This window comes from Mustela putorius, unplaced genomic scaffold (assembly GCF_011764305.1).
Source record: "Mustela putorius furo isolate JIRA1106 unplaced genomic scaffold, ASM1176430v1.1 tig00003836_pilon_pilon_pilon, whole genome shotgun sequence".
NCBI classification, from domain to species: Eukaryota; Metazoa; Chordata; class Mammalia; order Carnivora; family Mustelidae; genus Mustela; species Mustela putorius.
Genome location: NW_025421989.1, coordinates 35,491,176 through 35,513,715, shown reverse-complemented (window position 1 = coordinate 35,513,715; position 22,540 = coordinate 35,491,176). Strand labels below are relative to the sequence as shown.

The window sequence follows — 22,540 nt, the reverse complement described above, 5'->3', positions numbered from 1 at the left end:
TGACAAGGGTGCGTGTTTTTGTCTTTTATATCTTGCACTCTTCTTGGAGAATTTTCTTTGATTCAAAGTGAATGCAGTGATATAGTTTGCATTCTCTTCAAGGGAAAGGTGTACGGAATGTTCTAGGAAGACCCTTGGCTCATTTATGACTGTTAGACATGGAAGATTCTGAGGCTTTAGCATTTGTATGGAAACCGTCTGCCCTCACTGTATGTTTTCCTTTTAGGTACTCTTTGATACTCAGGCTCCATTAAATGCCATCAACAAACTCCCCACTGTGCCAATGTTGGGCTTGACCCAGAGAACCAACACTGCTTACCAGTGCTTCTCCATCCTGCCACAGTCGTCCACCCACATCAGACTGGCCTTTAGGAACATGTACTGCATCGACATTTACTGCCGCAGCCGAGGCGTAGTGGCGATACGGGATGGTGCCTATAGTCTGTTTGATAATAGCAAGTTAGTGGAAGGTTTTTATCCTGCACCCGGACTAAAGGTAACTGACTTTAGTATTACAGCATTACAGCATTACAGTAAATATCTTTATAACAACTCCTTTAAAAGGGGGAAATAACAGGGGAGAGCAACAGATTCCTGTTTAATAAGCAGCTGTGTTAGTTCATCACCTCTGCAGCGTCCTTCCAAAGGAATGGGAAGTTCTTAAAAAGCACTGTGCCTATGTTGTATGAGATGATAAAATTTCCTTTTCTTGTAATGCATAAGGTGGATGATACCGAGGAGAGTCCTATTTGCTAGTTGGAATTTTAAGGAACTTCAACAATGTCTTTCTCATCGATTATTGAGAAAGTTTGATTCATCAGTTCAACCATGAAGTTTTTTTTAAAATGTAGGGTCCTGGGCCACAATCCCTGCAGATTCTTGTATAATAGCTCAATTGTATGTGCTTATAGTTTAGAGTCAAATAGTTCCAAAGGCTTGTTTTGAAAATTAGTGGCTTGCAGTGCAGTCTTGCCATTTTCCTGCTCTGCTTTCAGCTCTTAGATGGTGATTCTCTTGGTATTTACATCCTTATCTCTAAGTAACATGCTTACAGTGCTGTTTGTTGACTTCTTAGTTGAGGGCATTATCTGATCCTCACAATGCAAGATGAGGGTTTAATTCTTTTTTAATTCTTATATGCCGCCTCCTCCTCCCAGGCTACTCGCAGTATGCCTTCTTTTTTTCTTCCTACCCTTGCAGTATGGTTAGACAGCAATTTTGATCAGATGATTTTTCAGTATTTTCATTATTATAAATATGTAAACAGTATCCACCAAGCTTACTATAATTACTTTTCCTTTCTTCAACATTTTATTTTCCTGGGAATTAATAATTTACTTTTTTTGCTTAAGTTTCTGTATACTTATCACTAACTCAACCTTAAAGCCTCTCCCATATATGTAACTCTCCTCTCAGTGCGTTCACCTATCAGAAACCTCGCTGGTTTCATCTTGAAGAAGTCTCTTCTACAACAACCCTCTGACCTCCAATCTGGAATGGTGTGCCCCAGACCCTTTGCACGGTGTTGATTTAGGAATCTACGGAAGGGTGGGGAAGAGGGAGAGTCCTTGGCCTCTGTCTTGCGTGGCATGCCCTATGGCGTGGACTGCCGGTCTTTTTCTCGGTTTATTCCATTGTTTTGGTAGAATACGGTCTCCATAGTTTCCTGGGAGAAGGCACATGGGAGGTTATTTTGAGACTTCTGTGTGCCTAAAAATATCTTTAGTTTACCCTCATCTAATTGAGAGAATGGCTATGTATAGAATTTGAGGTTACAGAGACATTTTCTGTTAAGAATTTTGAAGACATTGCTCCATTGTCTTCTAACTTCCATTGGGACTGTTGGGGGTGTTTAATCTTGTTCCAGTTATCGAACCTTATGTAACTAAGTAGGCTCTTTCACTCTGGAAACTTACATCCTTATGCTGTGGGAATTTCCTTGTATTATTTCTCAATTCTTTTTTGTTTTCTCTGTTAGCTCTTTCTGGTACCACTACTATTCTGCTGTTTGGTATCCTGGACTTATCCTTCGATTTTCTTATTTATTTATTTGTTTGTTTGTTTTGTTTTTCTCTCTCTCTGTTTCTGGGAGATTTCTTCATTTTTTCCTATGAGTCTTTCTGGTTTTGGTATTTTGTTTTGCCATCTTTTAAAAAAATTGCAGGAGCTATCTTTTGTTGCTAAGTGTTCCTTTTATGACCTCTTTGTTGTATATAGCTATCTTATATTTTCTTACCCTTTTTATTCCTACATAATCTCCATTTCATGCACCTTGCTTTTGGTTTTGTTTTGTTTTGTTTTGTTTTGTTTTGATCTCTTTCATATTAGTGGTTCTTAACTCACAGCTCTTACTAGAAGGTGAGTCTTGCTGACTGTGGTCTTCATTGTAAGCTTATCTACCTGGGCCATTTCTTTGAGTAACTCCCAGTGTCAGTAGATTTAGGTCTTTTTGTTGGGCTGGTATGAGTACCAAAAGAGGAGTATTCAAGTCTCTGCATAGATGGTGTGCATCTGGCCCCCAATTTTTGGCAAATCAAATAAGAGAAGGAAACTACTATTTTCAACATTCAGTATGTAAACTTTAATCATCTTTTTTTTTTTTTAAAGTAATCTCTACACCCAACGTGGGGCTCGAGCTCACAACCCCGAGATCAAGAGTCGCATGCTCTTCTGACTGAACCAGCCAGGTGCCCCATAATCTTCATTTTTAATACAGCATTCCTCTCGATTGATGCTAGAGTCCCCATAGCCAAAGAACCCTCCACCAGAGTGGTAGAAGTCAAACTCACTCAGTGAGAGTGACAGAAGCTCTGGGAGGCTTTCAGTGTCTCTTAAAGAGACTTTTGACCAGTCCTATTTTTAGTCCCACTTTCATCCCCACTTCCAGGGGTGTCTAGTGCTGCCAGTTCCTACGTGTCTTGAGGATCTGGACAGAAATAGCTTTGCTTCTTGGCTTTCACCAGTGTTAGCTTTAGGATACAACTTCCTCACATTGGATAGTTCACTTACCACTCAGCCATCTGCTCTGCAGCCTCCAGAATTCATTGCTATTTTTTTCTTCTCCCATTCTCTCTGTATTTGTAACTTACTGCTTTAAAAAAAATTTTTTTTAGGAGTTTCAGTGGGGTATTGGGAAAAGATAAAATGTGTGTTGTAAATCCATCATCTTTTATTAGAAATCAAGCGATGTACTTTTAAAAGCTTCCTAGTGATCCTGGTAAGCTTTTGATCTATGTTTTTGAAGATGGAGAAGGTGAAGAGTATTAAAAGGAAGAGAATGCTTGAGACATAGATTCTGGTAGCCTTGCTTAATTTTTGATGACCTATCCCATAAAACAAGATTGTCCCACTCTTGGTGGTTCAAAATTTCAGTCATGTTAAGATAAAAAGAGGAAAGATGGCTTAGTTTCTGCATTCAGTTTTCCTCTGTCATATTTTCTAGCTTATGAAGTGAGGACTCTTCACCAAAAAGGAAATTTCCCAAGTCATTGGTATTACTTAAATGACCAACATACAACTTTTCTTTTGTTTCCTGAGTTTCTGGTTCAGAAGTTAATAATGAAATACTTATTATTTGTGAGGAGGTGCCAGGGTATACTTCTCTCTTCGACTTTGTGCTTGCACAATACTTCTTAATTGACAGGATTTTTAACTTAGATGTTGTTTCTGTTGTTGCAGTTAACCAGTTTCCTCAGTTTCCCCATTCAAAATTATCAGTATATCTTCCAGGTTGTCCTCATAGTAGTGGCTGTGTAACAAACTTCTGTTATAGAGATGGGTGTAGTGTATTTGTTTCTCTTAAAATAGTCTAAATGATTAAAAATATGTTACTAAAGCTAAGTAAGATAATCTGAATTCTACCTGTTTATATCCATAGACATTCCTGAATATGTTTGTTGACAGCAATCAGGATGCTCGAAGAAGGTCTGTAAATGAGGACGATAATCCCCCTTCTCCCATAGGAGGAGATATGATGGATTCTTTAATTTCGCAGCTCCAGCCACCACCTCAGCAACAGGTGATGTCTAGCTGAAATTCCAAATAGTATCATATTTGTCTAACTTAATGGGTTCCTCAGGTGTCTGAGCGTCTTTGCTAAACTAAAAGGCAAGGAGATCCTTGGTGGGCCCAAGGTGTCCAGGAAGTCCATATGAAAAAATAGTGACAGAGGGAGAGAAGGCTTCTAGTGATGGCAAGTGAACAGTACCAGAAATAGCATTAACCTCAGTCTTGTGCACTTAAAATGATGTGAGGTGATCAGCCATGTGATCACAAAAGAGGATGATATCCAAATGGCCAGTAAGCACAGAAAGGGTATTCAACATCATTTGGCATCACAGAAATACAACTTAGAACCACAATGAGATAATACTCCATACCCACAAAAATTGCTCTAAGAAGAGAATTCATTATTCTTGGCAACATTTTGTGTTAGCAGCACATGAAATGGTCTAACAACCTTGTGGGGGTGTTTAGGAATATTCCAGAGCACTAAATCTGAACATTAGGCATACCTGTGATTTTATAATTTTACTCTTGGATATATGTACGACAGAAATGCATCAAAAAACACAAGTGTTCATAGGAACATTATTTATGTAAAAAGTGGAAACTAACCCGAATACCAAGCAACAGAATAAGTGGATAAACTGGGTCTATTCCTACAGTAGAATGCTTTACAGAAATCAAGAAAACTATTGCCACGTGTAACTGTGTGGTGAATCTTACTGATAAAATGTTGAACAAAAGAAGCCAGACACTTAGGAGTACATTCGGTATTTATAGGAAATGTGAAAACAGGCAAAATCAAGCTTGAGTGACAGACGTCAGAACAGTGCTTACCTTTGGGGCAGTGATAAAGCCTTTGAAGGTGTATAAGGGAGGCCTCCAGGGCACTGGTAGTATTCTTCAGTGTCTTGATCTCTGTAGCAGTGACATTCGTAAAAATTCATCAGGCTGGACATTTTCTAAGATTTGTGTCCTTTGCTATATGTGATTTGTACCTCAAATAAAAAACTAGGAAGGATTACAAGTCCTAGGTTTTTCCACTGCTGGAGATGAAGGTAAAGGTGAGGAGAGGTCAGGTTAAACTACTGTATTTCATTTGCTTTCAAAACTCCACCAGATGTAAGATGCACTACTTTTTATGAACTGCCAGAAACAGCACTGCCGGGTAAACTGTGCCATGCCATGAATCAGAAGATACACCCTGATTTCAGAAATACTAAAGGGGTGGGGGAAGAATCTTGGAATCTGTGAAATGGTAGATAAATAATACAGATAAATCAGTGATATGGTAGATAAAGTAAGCAAAAAACATCTTGAGGAATATAGACAATGGTATTACAAGGTCAGAAGTGAGTTCTTGCTGTTTTTCTAAACATTTTGAAAGGGGGTTTTTAAAAATCTGTGGTATTGATGTGTATTTTGCACATTTTCATATCTCGTGCTTCCTGTTTGGTAACCAGTGAACTATGTGAAGGCTAACTCATTAGCCGTATGTGCGATACACTATACACACGTGACTGACCCACGTGTACTTTTTTCTTTTCAGCCATTTCCCAAACAGCCAGGATCATCAGGTGCTTATCCCCTTACTTCGCCCCCTGCGTCTTACCACAGCACAGTTAGTCAGTCTCCCTCTATGATGCACACACAGTCTCCAGGTAAGATATTACTTATTCTCTTGTCATGTTCAGCTTTGACATTCAGAACATACACGCGTGCACACACAAACACAAGCACCACACATGCAGCCTAGACCTTCAGATACCACTCCTTACCTGTGGCTAGATACCTGCCATTTGTTCCTTACGACAGGGTTATGAATGCTGCGTTCGTGACTCAGGAACACTTTAAAAGATCTGAATTAAGAGGAGGTATTGTCACCCAGTGCCAGGCTCACGGCACAGCTCCAAGAAGAGCTAATCACAACACGATCTGTGTCGGGCCGACAAATCAAGTCCTACCCACCACCTACCTGTTTTTGTAGTTTTGGGGGAACCCAGCCACACGCATTCCTGCAGTGTCAGGGCTGCTCTCCTGCTAGGACGACCCCTTACATGACAAGTTTGCTGAGTCCTAGTATGTGTGAAAGGTGCCCTGCCCCACAGAGTAGGCCAGCGCACAGCCTGCTTGTCCCAACAAAATGGCTCTGTTGGCAGCCCCGTGAAGCACACTACGAACTACTTGAGGTTGCCTAATTTTTACTCTTAACTGGACAGTTTGTTGGTGTAGCTTAAGCTCTTGCCCTGGGCCAGATGCTCCATGACGCTGGGGATTCAGCAGCCAGCCAAATACAGTTCCGCTCTCAAGCGTGTCGTCTGGCAAAGAAGACGGGTATCAGATTTCTTGGGTAGATAACCCCCTTACCTGCTCAGCAGAGATGGCGGAACCACAGATGAAGATTTAGAAGTTATTGTTATGTTGCTGAAGGTCAATTAAGGCTGAGCTGGGTGGGTGAGCTCAGCCCCTGCGGAATACCGGCAGCTGCTTCCCAGGTGTAGGAGCCTGAGAAGGAGCTGCTAGGGAGCAAGGAGCAGAACAGGAGATGTGGGCAGAGAACCCAAGGGGTGTACATTTCTAGGGTATGAGTGAGGTTTTATGTAGAAGGAAGTAGAAATAATTATTTGGAAATAATTACAGTGCCAGACAGGTATATAGTGCTTGCTGTGTGCTAAGCCATGTTCTGAGCACTTTATCCATTTAATCCCTACAGCAACCCACAGCTGAATCTCTAAACGACACTGAAAGGTTATCATGTTGGTGAACATACTGCACGTAAGGCACTGCATTAGGTATTAGGTGGAGGATACGAAATTCTCTTAGACAGGAGTAGAGAGTCGGAAACATGTGAATACCGAGGATAGTGATGGTAATGTAGTGAGTGTCTCCATGTCACATTTATTCATAGTTTGGGGAGCATGGTTACCCCTTTTCCTGATGCTCAGTAGAAACTAGTCCTGTGGCTAAATCCCATCTTTAAGCTCACTGCTCTCAGTTTTTTAATGTCTGCCATCTAGACCTCTCCCCTGAACTCAAGTCTTGTGTTTTCCAGCTGTCTAGTCAGCATGTCCTTGTAGATGTGTAGACAATGGCTGAGACTCAACTCCTAACACCTGCCCGCCCACTTCCGCACCCTGCCCCACCTCCCGGAAACAGCAGCCCCTTCCTGCCTGCCGCTTGGCCAGAGCTGTTTTGAGTCATGCTGGACTCCTTTCTCTCACACCCACTTCAGTCAGTCCCAGATACTGTCCACTCTGAGCTGAGAATTTATCCAGATGCTAACCCTCCTCAGCCTCCACCTTTGCCCAAGCCATTAACCATCTCTCACTTGGGTTATTACTCTTGCCTCTAACTGGTTTCCCTGCCCCTGCCCTGTGGTCTGTTTTTTACACTGTGGTTGGAGTGATCCTTCCGGAACAGAAGCTAGTTTATAACTCCTTTGTTCCAAACTTTGCAGTGGTTTCCCATCTCGTTCAGGGTAAACCCTAAGTCCTTAGAATGGCCTACAAGTCCCCGTATGATCTGGGACACCCCCCCCCACCATCTCTCTGTCCTCAACTCCTCCCACTTCCCCATGGCTCGCACTGATCCAGCCACACTGGCCTCCTCCCTATTATTTTTGCTACTGCCTTTGGGGCCTTTGGGGCCTTTGGACTAGCTCTGCTTCTTGCCTGGAATATCTTACCCCCCTGGGTATCTTCACACCTTACCCTTCACTTACTCACATGCTCCCTTCTTAGAGCAGTCTTCTGGGGTTGCTTTTAGAAAGAACAGCACCCATTTCCACCATTACATGATACTGCCCCGTTTCCTTGCCCAGGTTTTCTCCATAGCACTTATCACTGCCTGACATACATTTGATGTCTTCCTCATTCTACTAGAATAGAAACTACATGAGGGCAGGAATTTTTGTCTTGTCATCTGCTGCATCCCCAGTGCCTACAGCAATGCTTGGCATGAAATTAACATTCATGCCCACTTGCTGAAAGAGTGAGTGAGCAAACACAAAAGTACACTGGGTATTTTTTTTTTAATTCAGTCACTATAAGAGCTAAAATTTGGGCCCCATTGAATTGATCTCTCTCTCTTTTTCAGTAACAGAATCATTCTACATTTTCTTTGTGCTATTTAAGGGAGCTTTACTACTTATTTCTTTAATCTGTAGAGAGAGTCTTAATTTGAGGTCCTTGGCCAGGACATAGTATGTGTCCTGCAAGATCATCTATAATTATTTTCCTTTATTAGGAAATCTGCATGCTGCCAGCTCCCCCAGTGGGGCTTTGAGAGCCCCTTCACCAGCGTCATTTGTTCCAACTCCTCCCCCATCCTCGCATGGAATCTCAATAGGACCAGGGGCCAGTTTTGCTAGTCCACATGGTGAGTCCATACATGGAAATCGCAATAGCTTAAGAATTTGACGTGAAGTAGTTTTTTGTTAAATAAATTATTTTCTTATTGCAAAATTAGCACTTTGTTCGTTGGGGAAATCGTCAAAGAAAATGAATTTGTCCTGATCCCACCACGCAGAGATCTACCAGTTAGTCTGTCTGCTTTGGACTCTCTCTCCCCCTCGCTTCTGCCTTGCTATTCCCGTCTAACCCTAACCCCCCAGCTTGTCTGCCTGCTCGCCTCTCTGTTGCTCTCCACCTGTCTGCTTGTCTCTCCTCTCAGACACCTCCCCCACAACTGGGACTATATCATATGTATTGTTTTGAGACTTGAATTCTTTAACTTTCCAACTAAAAAATTCTATTTTGAATTGGTTCAAATAAAGAATACAAGAGGTAGCCAGGGAAGTGTTTTTATGCCACCAGCCACCTAGTTGCTCTTCCCAGAGGCATTCAGTGTTACCCATCTCTTATGTGTCCTTGTAGAGATGTGTGCATACACAGGCAGATGCCTGTAACTGTTCTTACTGCTTTTACACATGGGACAGCATACTTCACTACAGTGCCTTACTTTTTTCATCTATTTTTTTCCTAAATGCCATGCCAAATCACAGCATAAAGGACTTCCTCAGTTTTTACAGCTGTGTAGCATCTGTGGTTTTACTATCTACTATTAATATTTGTGATATCTACATTCAAATCACAGAATAAAGGACTTCCTCAGTTTTTACAGCTGTGTAGCATCTGTGGTTTTACTGTCTACTATTAATATTTGTGATATCTACATTGTCCTACTAAATGGCTTCATAGTATTCCCTTTTGTTGACATACCATGATTTAACTGCCCTCCTATTGTATGTTTAGAATGTTTCCTTTTTTTTTTTGTTTTAAACAACGGCAAATGATATCATCTCTGTTCACATGATTATTCCCTTAGGTAAGTTCCTAGACATGGAATTGCTGTCTCAAAGGGTTTGAGAAATTCTAAAGCTTTTGAAACATACTGCAAATTGCTCACCTGAAATGCTGTACCAATTTCCTCCAGCATCAGACAAGAATGTCTATTTTCATGCATCATTGCCAACACAGGGTATTAGGACTTTCAGAAATCGTAGTCATTTTGATAGGTAAAGAATGGTATCTTCTTGTTTAATGTGCATTTCTTTGATTATTAATGAAGTCAAACCTTTTTTCTTTCACTAGTCTTAGGTATTTCTTATTTTATGCCTGCCTATGTGTTCTTGTGTTTTTTCTTACCAATTTATAAGACTTGAAAGTTAGGATCATTTGCTCTCTGATATATGGTAAAAGTATTTTCTTCGTTTATATTTTGATTACAGAGGGGCATAAATAATACGTTAAAGGTAACTGCGGGATGAAATTTAAATAATCAAATGATTCAGGAAGTTACTGCTTTCAAGACTTGATTCTTGGTCCATTTCTCAGTCAGCATAGCCTTTACTAAAGAAAGAAAAGGGAAAATTTCTCTCTCCTCAGCCTTGGGTAGAATGAAAAACGTAATTTGTCAGGGTTACTTGAAAAATAAAAGATTTCTGCCCTTAAGTGAGCTTTGAGATTTTTTTGCTCAACATTTTCAAAGACGTTTGCAAATAGGTTTTTGAAAATAGGTTGTTGCGTAGTGTGTAGATTGTTACACATTGAACATGCTGAAGCTTGTGTGAAGATACCCTTTATCATTTCTCATTCTATATTTTTCTAACTTTGAGTCATGTTAAAAAGTACATAAACTACACAAAATAGAGATTCAGGTGTGCCACATGCAAAAGCCGCATACTTTAGTGAAATAGCGGAAGGGAAAAAAAATGATTGCCTTGTAAAGTGTCAAGCATTTCAGTGGTGTCAAGTACTTTTCAGTTATTAAAATACAGGTTTTGAAAACCATCTGTTCACTTGTTTATAGGAACCCTGGACCCTAGTTCTCCATACACTATGGTGTCACCAAGTGGACGAGCTGGGAACTGGCCAGGGTCTCCTCAAGTGTCCGGCCCCTCACCAGCAACACGCATGCCTGGAATGTCACCAGCCAACCCATCACTACATTCTCCAGTACCAGATGCTTCTCATTCCCCTCGAGCTGGAACAAGTGAGTGGCATCACCATTTTTGTGTCTGTTTTAGTCTAACCTCCACATGATGTCCTGTTGGTTTTTTTTTCCATCCTCACATTTGAAAGCTGTGACCTGCTTGTTAAATGGAGATACTTAATAACTTAAACTTTAATCCACTTAGTAAATTGGTTAACAGTAGTTAACTTGCACAGTTAAAGTAAAATATAGGAGAGGAAAATGTCTCCTCCAGAAGTCTTATGAGGTGAGCCCCAGTGCTTCTGGTATATCTACTAGCTTAGCTGCAAAACTAGACCTTGAGGGACACCTCAAGTTAACTGACAAGGTTGTACAAATTAACACAGAACAGAATTGTGCACATATGTTAGTTAGCTTTGCCAGGTAATGTTTAATGACTTAGAACAGCAATCTTACATTAGCTCACCATTCCATAGGTTGGTGATTTAGGCTAAGCCAAGCTGGGTGATTTTTCCAGTTTCTGCTTTGCTTACTAGTATATTTATCGTCAGCTCCTGTGTGGGCTGAGGCCTGGCTGGTGTAAAATGGCCCCAGGTGGCGTGGCTTCCTCAGCTCCCTGTGGTCTCTTACTTAATCGCAGGCTTGTTCACCTGATGGCTGGGCGGGGTTCCAAGAACGCGAGTGGACTCCTAGGTTTGCAGCTGGTGCCACATGACTTCCCCTGCATTCTTTTAAGTCACAGCAAGTCAAAGGGCCAGCCCAGATTCCAGGAAGAGAAATGGGCTCCGTCTCTCAAAGGTCTTGCTACAAAGTCACTTTGCAAGGAACCCAGCTATAGGGAGAGGAATCCTGGCCATTTTGCTAACAGGAAGCTAACATAGGATTGTTAGGCCACAAGGAGTAAGGAAAACAGTATGGATTGCTTTAGAGTAGCAAAGATTTATGATAAAAGCAAAACAGAACAGTGGGACCATGTGTATTTGTGAATGAAATGACATGTTTTCCTTCCCAAAAGGTTCCCAGACTTTGCCAACAAACATGCCTCCGCCTCGTAAACTACCTCAGCGCTCCTGGGCAGCCTCCATACCTACCATCCTCACTCACAGTGCCTTGAACATTTTACTGCTGCCCTCTCCAACACCAGGCCTTGTGCCTGGCCTGGCAGGTAGTTACCTTTGTTCTCCGCTTGAAAGATTCCTTGGATCGGTCATCATGAGACGGCACCTTCAAAGAATTATTCAACAAGAAACGGTATGGGTACCTAGTGAACTCCTCAGTGATGGTTGTCAAAGGATGGTGCTAATAAATTGCCCCACGGAACAGCATGTGAACTAAAATAATGTTCCCTCACTTCCTTTAGCTAGCTTGTTAAAACTGTGCTGTCCACACTGCTCTAGCATTAAAAATGGGCCCCACTATTTCCTTTTCCATTCTTAAGTTAACATGTTCCTGCATTTTATAGTTTCCTGTGCTGTGGCTGACAGGCCCAGAGATAAGTCCTACAGCGTCCCCACAGTGTCATGGGACAAATGCTCCCAGAATCTGCCTTTGCATAGAGTAGCGTAGAAGCAGCTGTTGGCTTCCTGGAATTCTCTTGCTGGCAAGCTGACTTTGAATTGGATTCTCCATTAAAATAAAATTATTTTTGATCACAAGGTTCATGAACAGCTGAATTGATATAGAAAAAGTCAGAAAAAGACTTATGTCCTGTGGTGATATCCTCAGGAAATAGTTCCGAGTTGATAGCCGTGGTTCTAGTCTGACTATCTGGGTTTGTACCCAGTCCATGCCACCAGCTAGTACAAGCTTTGGCAAATCCCTTTACCTTTTTGATAATGGTAGATTATTGTATTTACCTAACTCATAACAATTGTGGGAGTTTGAGGTATTTCTTATAAAGCTCTTAGCGTAATATCTTGGTATTATTCAGTACATATTATTTATAACTCTTGATACATGTATGTGTTAATGAGGTAGAATGGCGAATGTTTAAAATATCTGCTCCGTGGATGGCACCTAGCTATTCTGCAACCTTTATATTTAGATTTGAAAATAATAGAGGTCTTAACATAAGTTGAATGAATTAGCATTTAAAAAAATCATTATGAGACCTGTGATCTACCCTTCTTTTGCCACTTAGAAGCCACATAAGCTTTTGGGCATTAGAACCTCATTTTGCTCATCTGCATAATTAATATGTTATGATAGAGCAGGGGTCAATAAACTACTGGCCCTGGTTGGGAGAGGGGAGCAATTCCTACCCACCACCTGTTTGTAAATGAAGTTCTACTGGAATGTAGTCACATATATGAATTTATGTATTGTTGATGGCAGCTTTCAACTCTGACGGCATCATTGAGTAGTTGTGACAGAGACCATGTAGCCTAAAATATTTATTCTCCATTACTTTACAGAAAAATTTGCCAGCTATAAGGTCCCAACCCAGATCCAACATTTTGTAATGGTGCTCTTTATTTTTTTCTTCTACTGTGCCATTTTTAAAAAACTTTTTGTGAAAAATTTTAATCATATATGCAAGTTGAGAGTAGAATAGTATGAGAATATAATGAACTTCTGTGTTCTTATCACCTGCCTTCAACAGTGAACTCCTGTCAGTCTTGTTTCTTCTATAACTCCTTCTCCCATATGGTTTGACAGCAAGTCCCAGACCTCATTTCATCCATAAAGACCATTTCTTTATCATCAGATAGCTAGTTGGTGTCCAGATTTCCCAAGTTATCATGGTGTTTATGGTCTAAAGAAGTAACCAGGGGCACCTGGGTGGCTCAGTGGGTTAAAGCCTCTGCCTTCAGCTCAGGTCATGATCCCAGAGTTCTGGGATCTAGCCCCACATCGGGCTCTCTGCTCAGTGGGGAGCCTGCTTCCTCCTCTCTCTCTGCCTGCTTCTCTGCCTACTTGTGATCTCTGTCAAATAAATAAATAAATAAATCTTTTAAAATAATAATAATAATAATAAAATAAAGAAGTAACCAAACAAGTTTATGTCTCTCAAACTGGAGACTCCCCCTCCATCTCTTCTCACACAGTTTATTTGTTGAAGCAGCCTTATCTGTTGCTGTGTCAAGTTCCTCACAGTCTGGATTTTGCTGATTGCATCCCTTTGGAATTCTTTAACATGTCCTTTTGACCCTCACATTTCTTTTTTTTTTTTTTTTTTTTTTAAAGATTTTATTTATTTATTTGACAGAGAGAGATCACAGTAGGCAGAGAGGCAGGCAGAGAGAGAGAGAGGAGGAAGCAGGATCCCTGCTGAGCAGAGAGCCCGATGCGGGACTCGATCCCAGGACCCTGAGATCATGACCTGAGCCGAAGGCAGTGGCCTAACCCACTGAGCCACCCAGGTGCCCCTTGACCCTCACATTTCTATAATATTGGTCTACCCTACAAATCTAACTCCTGAATTGTAGCTCAAGTTTGTTACATTACAAGAATATTCCATAGGTTGTGTTATGTTCTTCCTTCAAGAGACACCTATAGTTCCTTCTTTGGGATGTTAGCAATTGATGGTTCTCGGGGCCTAGATATTTTTGATTGGGAGCAGGTATCAATTTTTAGTTTTCCCTCTGAAACAGTTCTCTCTGTTTTCATTTCCTCTTTGTCTTACGTACTAACTTGATGCACTTCATGTTTTGCAGCTGCAGCTGATAAATTCCAACGAACCTGGAGTGATCATGTTTAAAACTGATGCCCTGAAATGCAGAGTAGCCCTTAGTCCGAAAACCAACCAAACACTTCAGCTCAAAGTGACACCTGAAAATGCAGGACAGTGGAAACCCGATGAACTTCAAGTTTTGGAGAAGTTCTTTGAAACAAGAGTATGTGTTTCTTAATGCATAGTTTTAATACAGGCATAACTTGTTTTATTGCACTTTATCTTGCTTTGCTTCACAGATACTGGTTTGTTTTTGTTTTTTTAACAAATTGAAGGTTTGTGGCAACCCTGCATGAAGCAGGTCCACCAGGGCCATTTTCCTACCAGCATTTGCTCACTTCATGTCTCCTTGTCACATTTTGGTACTTTTTGTAAAATTTCCAACTTTTTCTTTATTATGGTGACCGATGATTGTGACTCTCTGACAGCTCAGGTGGTAGTTAGTGTTTTTTAGCAATAAAGTATTTTTTAAGATGGGTACATTGTTTTAGACATAATACCATTGCACACTTAATAGATAAACATGACTTTTATATGTACTGGGTAAGCTGAAAACTCACTTGACTCACTTTATTGCAATACTTGCTTTATTGGGGTGGGCTGGAACTGAACTCACATCTCCAAGGTATGCCTGTACCATCAACAAAAAGAAGAGTCAAAGTAGAATGTGGAGTAACTTGCTTTATTCATCCCTGTAGGTTGCAGGACCGCCGTTTAAAGCCAATACATTAATAGCCTTCACCAAGCTGTTAGGAGCTCCTACACACATCCTCAGGGACTGTGTGCATATTATGAAGCTAGAGCTGGTAAGTTAGAGTGACGCACATACTTCTATATATAACAAGGACTGTCTGAAGAGGTTGAAGTTGGTGGGAGCAGTGTTTATTGGTTTTCACCTATTTATGTACTTCTGTTTTTCTTTTACACTCTTCTTATTTTTTAAGATTTTATTTATCTTTGAATAGGTAACACAGCCCTTCTGTATCTTTTGAATTGAGATCAAGATGTGATACAGGGAAAATTTCCCATCTATCCCTGTCCAGCCGTCTAGTCTCCCTCCCTACAGGCAACACAAGTTACCAGTGGCTTACCTCTTACAAAAGCAAATACATTTAATTCACTCTTCCTGCTCCTAGATACTGAAATGATGCTCCTGTGGCTTCTTTTAGTACTGTTATGGATTTGTTTTTTAAAATTCTTTAAATTTTTGATCCATTTAAAATATACCTTGGTGTCAAATGTGAGGGGTGGATCTGGCTTTTTCAGATGCCCCCAATTCCCCGAATGTCATTTATCAAAAAATCTGTCCTCCCTGGGGAGATGAATTTCTCTTCTTTCCTGTGAAAGTATACAATTATATAGATGGAATCCAGGTGGCAGCTGATTATATTTTTCCAAGCTTACAGGACTTGCATTCAAATGTTTACAGTATTGCTTTGGGTAATTCCAAATACCTCACTCCTTTTTCCAGTTGGTGTTTTGCTGTTAACATTGGGGACAGCAGTGTTCCTTTGCTGATAGTCTCAACATTTGGCTTCTGCTCTAGTAGCATGTAGGAAACATTTATATCAAAAAGATACCCATTTGAATTTTTTAAGGAAATGTGGCGAAAACAACAACCAAAAAGGCACCAGTGCGGGTGCCTAGGTAGCTCAGTCACTTAAATGGCTGGCTCTTGATTTTGCCTCAGGTCTCCATCTCAGGACCCTGGCATTGAGCCGTGCCTCAGGCTCTGCACTCAGCAGGGAGTCTGCTTCCAGATTCTCTCTTTCTTTCTCTCTCCCTCTGCCCTTCCCCCTGCTCATGAGCATTCTTTCTCCAAACTACATAAATACATCTTTAAAAAAAAAAAAAAGGCAAAAAACACCAGTGAACACAGTTTGAAATTATTAATACAGTTTGACAAGTATGTTTTAGAGAAAGAGCTGGGACTGAGGCTGGGACGTCTAGGTGGCATCGGTTAAGAAGGGTCTTGAATACCAGGTCTTGGTCCTGGTAGGGTAAGGGAAAGGAACAACATGTGTCACTGCATGTTGCTAAACATTTGTGAGCTCGATTAGAACCATGCTCAAGGACATTTTTCTGGCAGTGATAGATGGTGGAACTGGGAGAGGCAGCCACCGGAAGGGACCATTAGGGGCCACGAGAGAAATCACCAGTCCTGGAGCTTGGTTGCATCTGTCAAAGTAGAGAGGTGGGAACGGATGACAGAGACACCAAGGAAGCAGAATCTGTAGGCCCTGGGAATTAAAGGAGCGGGAGGGAAGGAAAGGGGAACACATCACACAGGTGTGGAGTTGACTTTGCATGTAGGAACTTTGCATGTAGGAACGTCATGTATGCGTTTTCTTTGAAATAATGCAGGCTGTCATTTTATGTTCTGTTAATAATAGATTGTATAAAATAAGATCAGACTCCTATACTAGAGTGTAATTTTAAATGTTCATATGACTTTATCATGATTTCAAAAACAGTTTCCTGACCAGGCAACACAGCTAAAATGGAACGTCCAGTTTTGCCTGACGATCCCTCCCAGCGCACCGCCCATTGCACCCCCTGGGACGCCTGCTGTGGTGCTGAAATCCAAAATGCTATTTTTTGTAAGTACTACCCGATTGTGTGTGAATGTGTGTGTGCACGCGTGCACACATGCAGAGCCCCTCAGGAAAAAGCCATGCGAGGATAATAGAACAACTCTGGGATTACTTGAGTTAACTGTCGCTGTGAACACAGGCTCAGACTCCTTAATTGTCAGCTTAGATGTGATGTACTCCCGATTCTTCCAATAATAACAGAAACATATTGAACTAGATAATTGTGTGGCACGGTTGCATCTTAACCATAATATTCAATCGTTTGTCACTTTTCTTGTCATCTCTAGTTTTCTTATGTCCATGGTATCTTAATCTGATAAATAATACCTTTGATAAATGGAGGCAAATGTTTTATTTTCTTACTATGTTTTTATTCTTTTTGTATGTGTTGTGTGTCTTCAGCTTCAACTAACTCAGAAAACGTCCGTCCCTCCCCAAGAACCTGTTAGTATTATAGTTCCAATCATTTATGACATGGCTTCAGGTACAACCCAACAGGCAGACATTCCCAGACAGCAGAACTCTTCTGTTGCTGCTCCCATGATGGTCAGCAACATTCTGAAGAGGTTTGCAGAGATGAACCCACCACGACAAGGTACTTGACCAGTAGATGATATTTTATTGCATATATGTTATAACAGTTCTTTTGAGAGATTCCTCCATCTTTCCTCTGCTCCCACCTTACCCACCCCCCCACCCCCACCCCCCCGCCAATCCTAGTAATAGAGCGCTGATTGCTGTGGCCCTCTTAATGTCTGCCTGTCGCTTTCTTCCTTTCTCACTGGTTCTTCATTTTTGTCCATGTCTCTGCTGCCTGGACCTCATTTTTGTTAGTGATTTACTATTGGGACTGACCCAGTTGCTAATGCCAGAAGCTTGTATTTCTAGCACACATTGCCACAGAACTGTAGGTTAGGACGATAGACTTTTTCATGGCTGTGAATTCCTGCCCTACCATCGATACCTGCCACTCTGTACATCACCAGTTGAAATGCATGTCGATTTCTCATATTTCATGGTTCGATCATTAATAGAATATTATCATTCAAAGTTCTGTATCTTCTAAATGTTTTGTGAAGAATAAAAGCTGATACAAATGGCATCACTGCTTTTTGGGCTTCTTAATAAGTGTCAGGCGGGTGCAAGTGAACCTTTTCACCAAGTGCACAATGAAGCTCTCAGACAACATTTTCGAGGAATCCTGGATGTTTCTGGCAGGTAAACCAGGTCCCTTCCACACTGTGGTAGCCTACACGGAACACACAACTCCTAGCAGTGGTGAATGTTTGGTCACAAAAAGAGCACTTTTCTTCCATTTTGCTTGTTGCTAATTTTAAGGAAATTAAATTTCAATTAAAATTTGCTTATTTCTACTATTAAGGAAGCCCTCTAGCTTTCTGCTTAGGATGTATGATAACAGAATTACATTTTTAAATGAGGGAAAGTTGTTCTCTGAAACATTTTTTAGGTACCACAGTGTTAAAATTTTACTAAAAACAGGAATCACGGGAGAAATTGTTTTTCGCTATTTATTTCTCCATATTGTATATACGTAGGCAAGTTTTCACTCACATAGAGTTTACAAGAAATGCACTGGGCAGTAGAGAAGGGTATGCTTCCTTTGCTGTAAGACTTCTTCCACTTCTTAAAATTTTCTGCTTTCATCCTTTGACTTATCTCTTCTTTCAGCTACAAATAGGTCCTTCAGAAACAAAGTTTAAAGTTAAAAGAATTTTCAAAGTAGCAGTCCAGTAGAACTTTGATGATAAGACCATTTCTTCACAAGCAGATGATTATCATTACTATGTCTTGTGGAATTTACAATTAAAAGGAAAGAATGTTTTGATCCTCTTGGGATCAGACACATTTTTCTACCTATCAAGAATGAAAATGTGTTTTTGAAAAAGGAAAAAGAAGGATATAACTTTTCCTTTTATTTGAGAAGTTGTTGGGATATTTGGGGAGTGTTTTTCTTTACTTTTTTAGTCTTTTTTTTTTTTTTTTTTTTTTTATGTCTACCTTAGATTGAGCAAACCTGGGGTTTCATTTTTTCTCTGTACCAGTTGGAGGAAAGCTTGCAGTAACTTGCACAGGGTCACTGCACGTCCCACCCTTTGTCAGAAGGCCATTCTTCCATTGAGGCCTCCAGTTCTCTCACTGTAGCATTAGGCCATGTGCCAGGAAAGGGACCCAGCTTTTGGTTAATATTATTTATAGCTGGTTTGGGTTTATTATATTTAAGTCTATGTAATGTTCAGAAGAAGTACGAGGCAGGGTCTCTGGTTTCTTTGAGCAAAGGGGAAATTAAAAGGATGAGTCCTTAGCCTCCCCCCACTTGCCCGCCCTCAACAAGTCTTGTTTTTGGATTGTCCGTGTGCCATATACTTCAGCGCCCCCTCCCCGCCCCCCGTACCTGTTACTTCCTCCCCTTCCAGTGAAGTGCTTTTAAGAATCACTCTCTTTTCATTAACTGATATAAATGTTGAACTCCAGAAGTTGATCATTTCCTTTACGTTTGAGAAAAATCCAAAATGTGTCATATAACTGCACTGCCCAATATAACTGTCACTGGCCACATGTGGCTATTTAAATTCAAGCTAGTTAAAATTAACTAAAATTTAAAATTCAGTTCCTCAGGCAAACTAGCTACATGACAGGTACTCAGGAGCCACAGTGCACATACGGAGTACTTTCATCAGCACAGAAAGTTCTGTTGGACAGTGCGATCATAGGCATTTTTACCTGGCCTTTAAAGCAACATTAGAAGGACATCGTTGCTGTTGTAACTGATGCATAAATCTAAATTCAATCTTTTCATTAGATTCAGAATGCATAAACAAACTCTCAGTAGCATCGAAACCCAATTTTAAAGGCTTATCCAATGCTCCAGTGTTTCAGTGGAGAAACTCAAGGCATTTCTCCTTAAATTCAAACCTAACGTGGAATTGCCAGAATTTCCTGAGAAGAAAAACAAATAAAACCAGAACCAAGTATCATAACACCGAAGCTCAGTCCCCTGTAGCCTGTGCAGTTAAACTTTAGTCTTTTATTTTGACCCTTGAAGTTCTTGCTGATTTTAGATTTAATTATCCCTACCCCCACCAGTGTGTTGACAGCATCTTTCCTGTATTGCGAATAGCTAATGACCATTTTTCTCTGTTGCAGGTGAATGCACAATATTTGCAGCTGTTCGTGATTTAATGGCTAATCTTACACTGCCCCCTGGTGGGCGTCCATAGACACTATTGTTTTTAAACCAGGAAGGCTGACAAATGAGACAAAACAGCAAAAAAAAAAAAAAAAAAAAAAGAATTTAGCCTTCAGTTTAAAAAAGGACTTTTTTGACTTTAAGAGCTAAATATTCTAAACTGGCAAAAATTTTCAGGGTGCACTTCTTTCATCAAAAAGACCATCAATCTTTTTTGTATAGTGAACTTGTATAGTATGTTTAAATGGGACACATTTCAAGCTAGGTAAAACATCGGTGTCCGCTTGCCAGTAATAGATTTAATATTCTGTTTTATACTATAAAGTTATGGAAATGCCAAACTTGTTTATTTAATTGTTTTCTTATGTTTTGGGTGTAATAGTCCTTTTTTTGGTTTTCGTTTTGTTTTTTAAGGCAGGTCTGTCATTTTTGAATACTGTAAAACTGTGATAAACTTTATATTGAAGCTGTATTTTAATATGCCCGCTTTGAGTCCTTACATGAAAATGTTCTGGGAGTTGTTATAAACACATCCCAAGGAAGCAATATTTAATAAAACTAGGTTTAAAAACAAAACAAAACAAAACAAACAGTGACACTCACTTGTGTGTATATCAGCTCTATAGACTTCTCCTGGCCTCCCTTCATCTTTCACCTGGTGGAGCCAATAATTAATTTCTAATGATAATGTCTGAAATTTGACCAAGAACATCTTCTTTGTTTCAGGATTAATTTATTTTCTTCAGACATTCCTAACTTGATTTGTGGTGAACATGTAGCACTGTAGTTGTCTTTTAGTGTAGGATTCAAGTAAAAAACAAGGTGAACCCGTCTTTGAGAAGAGACAGCGGTAGTTTGTATTGATCAAGGATCTCATACTGCAATCATTCTCATCCGTTGAAGATACGGAAACTTTTCTGTTAGGCAAATTTAGTTTACAGGATACTTCTGCATACAGCATGAATTAGGAAACCTAGAACTTGAGTGTTCTACCCTTGCATGAAATTTCTGTGACATTTCTTTATCTTGCTTAACTTCTCCGCCCTTGCCTTCCCCACCACGCTTGGGGTTGTTCTAAACAATCCTAACTTAATTCATTGTCAACAAAATGGTAAAGTGTTTCGCTTGGAAGAAACCTGGTTACAGTGCCCTCACTTTGAAGAATCCAAGATTCGGTGCCCGTCCAGGGTCAAGTGGAGTTTCTGATACTGACACATCTCAGCAGAGTTTCTTTTTGGAGCACCGTGCTGTCTCTCCCGGGAGTCAGGGACTTTTTTAAGCTTCAAAGAATGTGATTAGAAGAGAAGCAAAGGTCTTCTGATGACCTAATGTTATTTGGGGAAGTTTTTTATGTGATAATATTGTACTGAGTTATTTGGTCACAGGAATATTGGCTCTCCAGTAAATTGTAGACACTCTAATTCCACTTTAAGATGATTTGAGCTTCTGTTAACTATCAACTACCAAATTCTAATTTCAGGCATCTCACTGCAGCTATGTTGTATCTGTTCTCAACTTCGCTTGATTCTCCATTCACTTCTGGTCAGAGTGCAGGCCTTCTTTGCCTTTCTTCGTTGTCTTATTTCTACCTTTATCCCCTGCTTCTCGCCCAGCTCTACCACTGTTTAGGAACAGGTGACTGGACTTTATCCTTCCTTTAACTTACCTTTTATCTTTCGGTTTTCAGTTCTCCTTAAAATGGGAATCGCATCAGTTTGGCAATCTAACATGTCTTTATCAAGGGTCAGCCCTTTTCTGTTGGGAGCTGAATCCTTTCTTTCATGTAGAAATCTACATGTATATACAAGAAATGTATTTTTATCAGCAGGATAATATTGTCTCAAATTTTATGAAAAGAGTAAACTTTTCAGGTATTCTTTTTAAGTGTGGTTTTGAAACATTAATTGTATTTTTTAAACACGATGCATTCAGTGGACACTTTTTTCCTGATTATAACTCGTCTCTGAATGCCTCGTGCAAATCAAAATAGGATTCAGTGAGCAGAATTTGCTTTCAATGCATAAGAATAAACCCATGAATATGAATTTTGATATGTTTGGTACTTGGAATTGAAATATACTTTATTAAAGCTTGAAAACACTAGCATTCAAATCTTAGGTTTCAGCATAAACCATGTCTTTTGCCTCTTTTGTTACCCAGGTTCAATCAAAGGGACTGGATGCCCATAGTAATTTTTTTTCTGATAGGTAGTTGGGGTCTTAACTTTGAAGGTGTTTTCAGTGTAATTTTAGTAATTTCGGTAATAAAATTTATACAAGTTTCAGAGAACTACCAACTCTCTCTAGTTAATTAGCATGGAGACATTTTGGACTGTAGTCTGGCTTAGCATTATTTTGATCTCGAAAGAAGAAATTGGTCCTGATTTGCCAGCTTCTTTTTTTCATTTGCTGAAATGCTGTTTCAGAATGTATAGAAGTACTTTCAGAATTAGAGAGGAAGAAAGCAAAAAATTCAACAGAACATATCAAGTTACTAATTACAGGGGCCAAACCTTATGTATGAAAGTTAAATCTGAGCTAGTGCAAGCTGAAACTAAAATACACATGATTTAAATTTAAATACCATTAATAACTATTGCAGTTAATACAGGAACTCATTCAGCCACAG

General features: G+C 40.1%; 1 protein-coding gene across 2 annotated transcripts in view; it reads left to right on the top strand.

The window, feature by feature from the left end:
- Positions 1-22,043, top strand: part of MED14 (mediator complex subunit 14) — a 73,019-nt gene extending 50,976 nt beyond the window's left edge. Inside the window, exons 21-31 of one of the 2 annotated variants that reach the window (XM_045089468.1) lie at positions 227-496; positions 3,878-4,018; positions 5,555-5,666; positions 8,251-8,382; positions 10,315-10,497; positions 11,453-11,688; positions 14,094-14,273; positions 14,809-14,916; positions 16,585-16,710; positions 17,107-17,299; positions 19,870-22,043. In XM_045089468.1, coding sequence (XP_044945403.1) covers positions 227-496; positions 3,878-4,018; positions 5,555-5,666; positions 8,251-8,382; positions 10,315-10,497; positions 11,453-11,688; positions 14,094-14,273; positions 14,809-14,916; positions 16,585-16,710; positions 17,107-17,299; positions 19,870-19,943 — 1,755 coding nt within the window. In that variant the 3' untranslated portion in view covers positions 19,944-22,043. The remainder of the gene's footprint in view (positions 1-226; positions 497-3,877; positions 4,019-5,554; positions 5,667-8,250; positions 8,383-10,314; positions 10,498-11,452; positions 11,689-14,093; positions 14,274-14,808; positions 14,917-16,584; positions 16,711-17,106; positions 17,300-19,869) is intronic. The other variant, XM_045089469.1, reaches the window with a different exon arrangement.
- Positions 22,044-22,540: the final 497 nt, after the last annotated feature.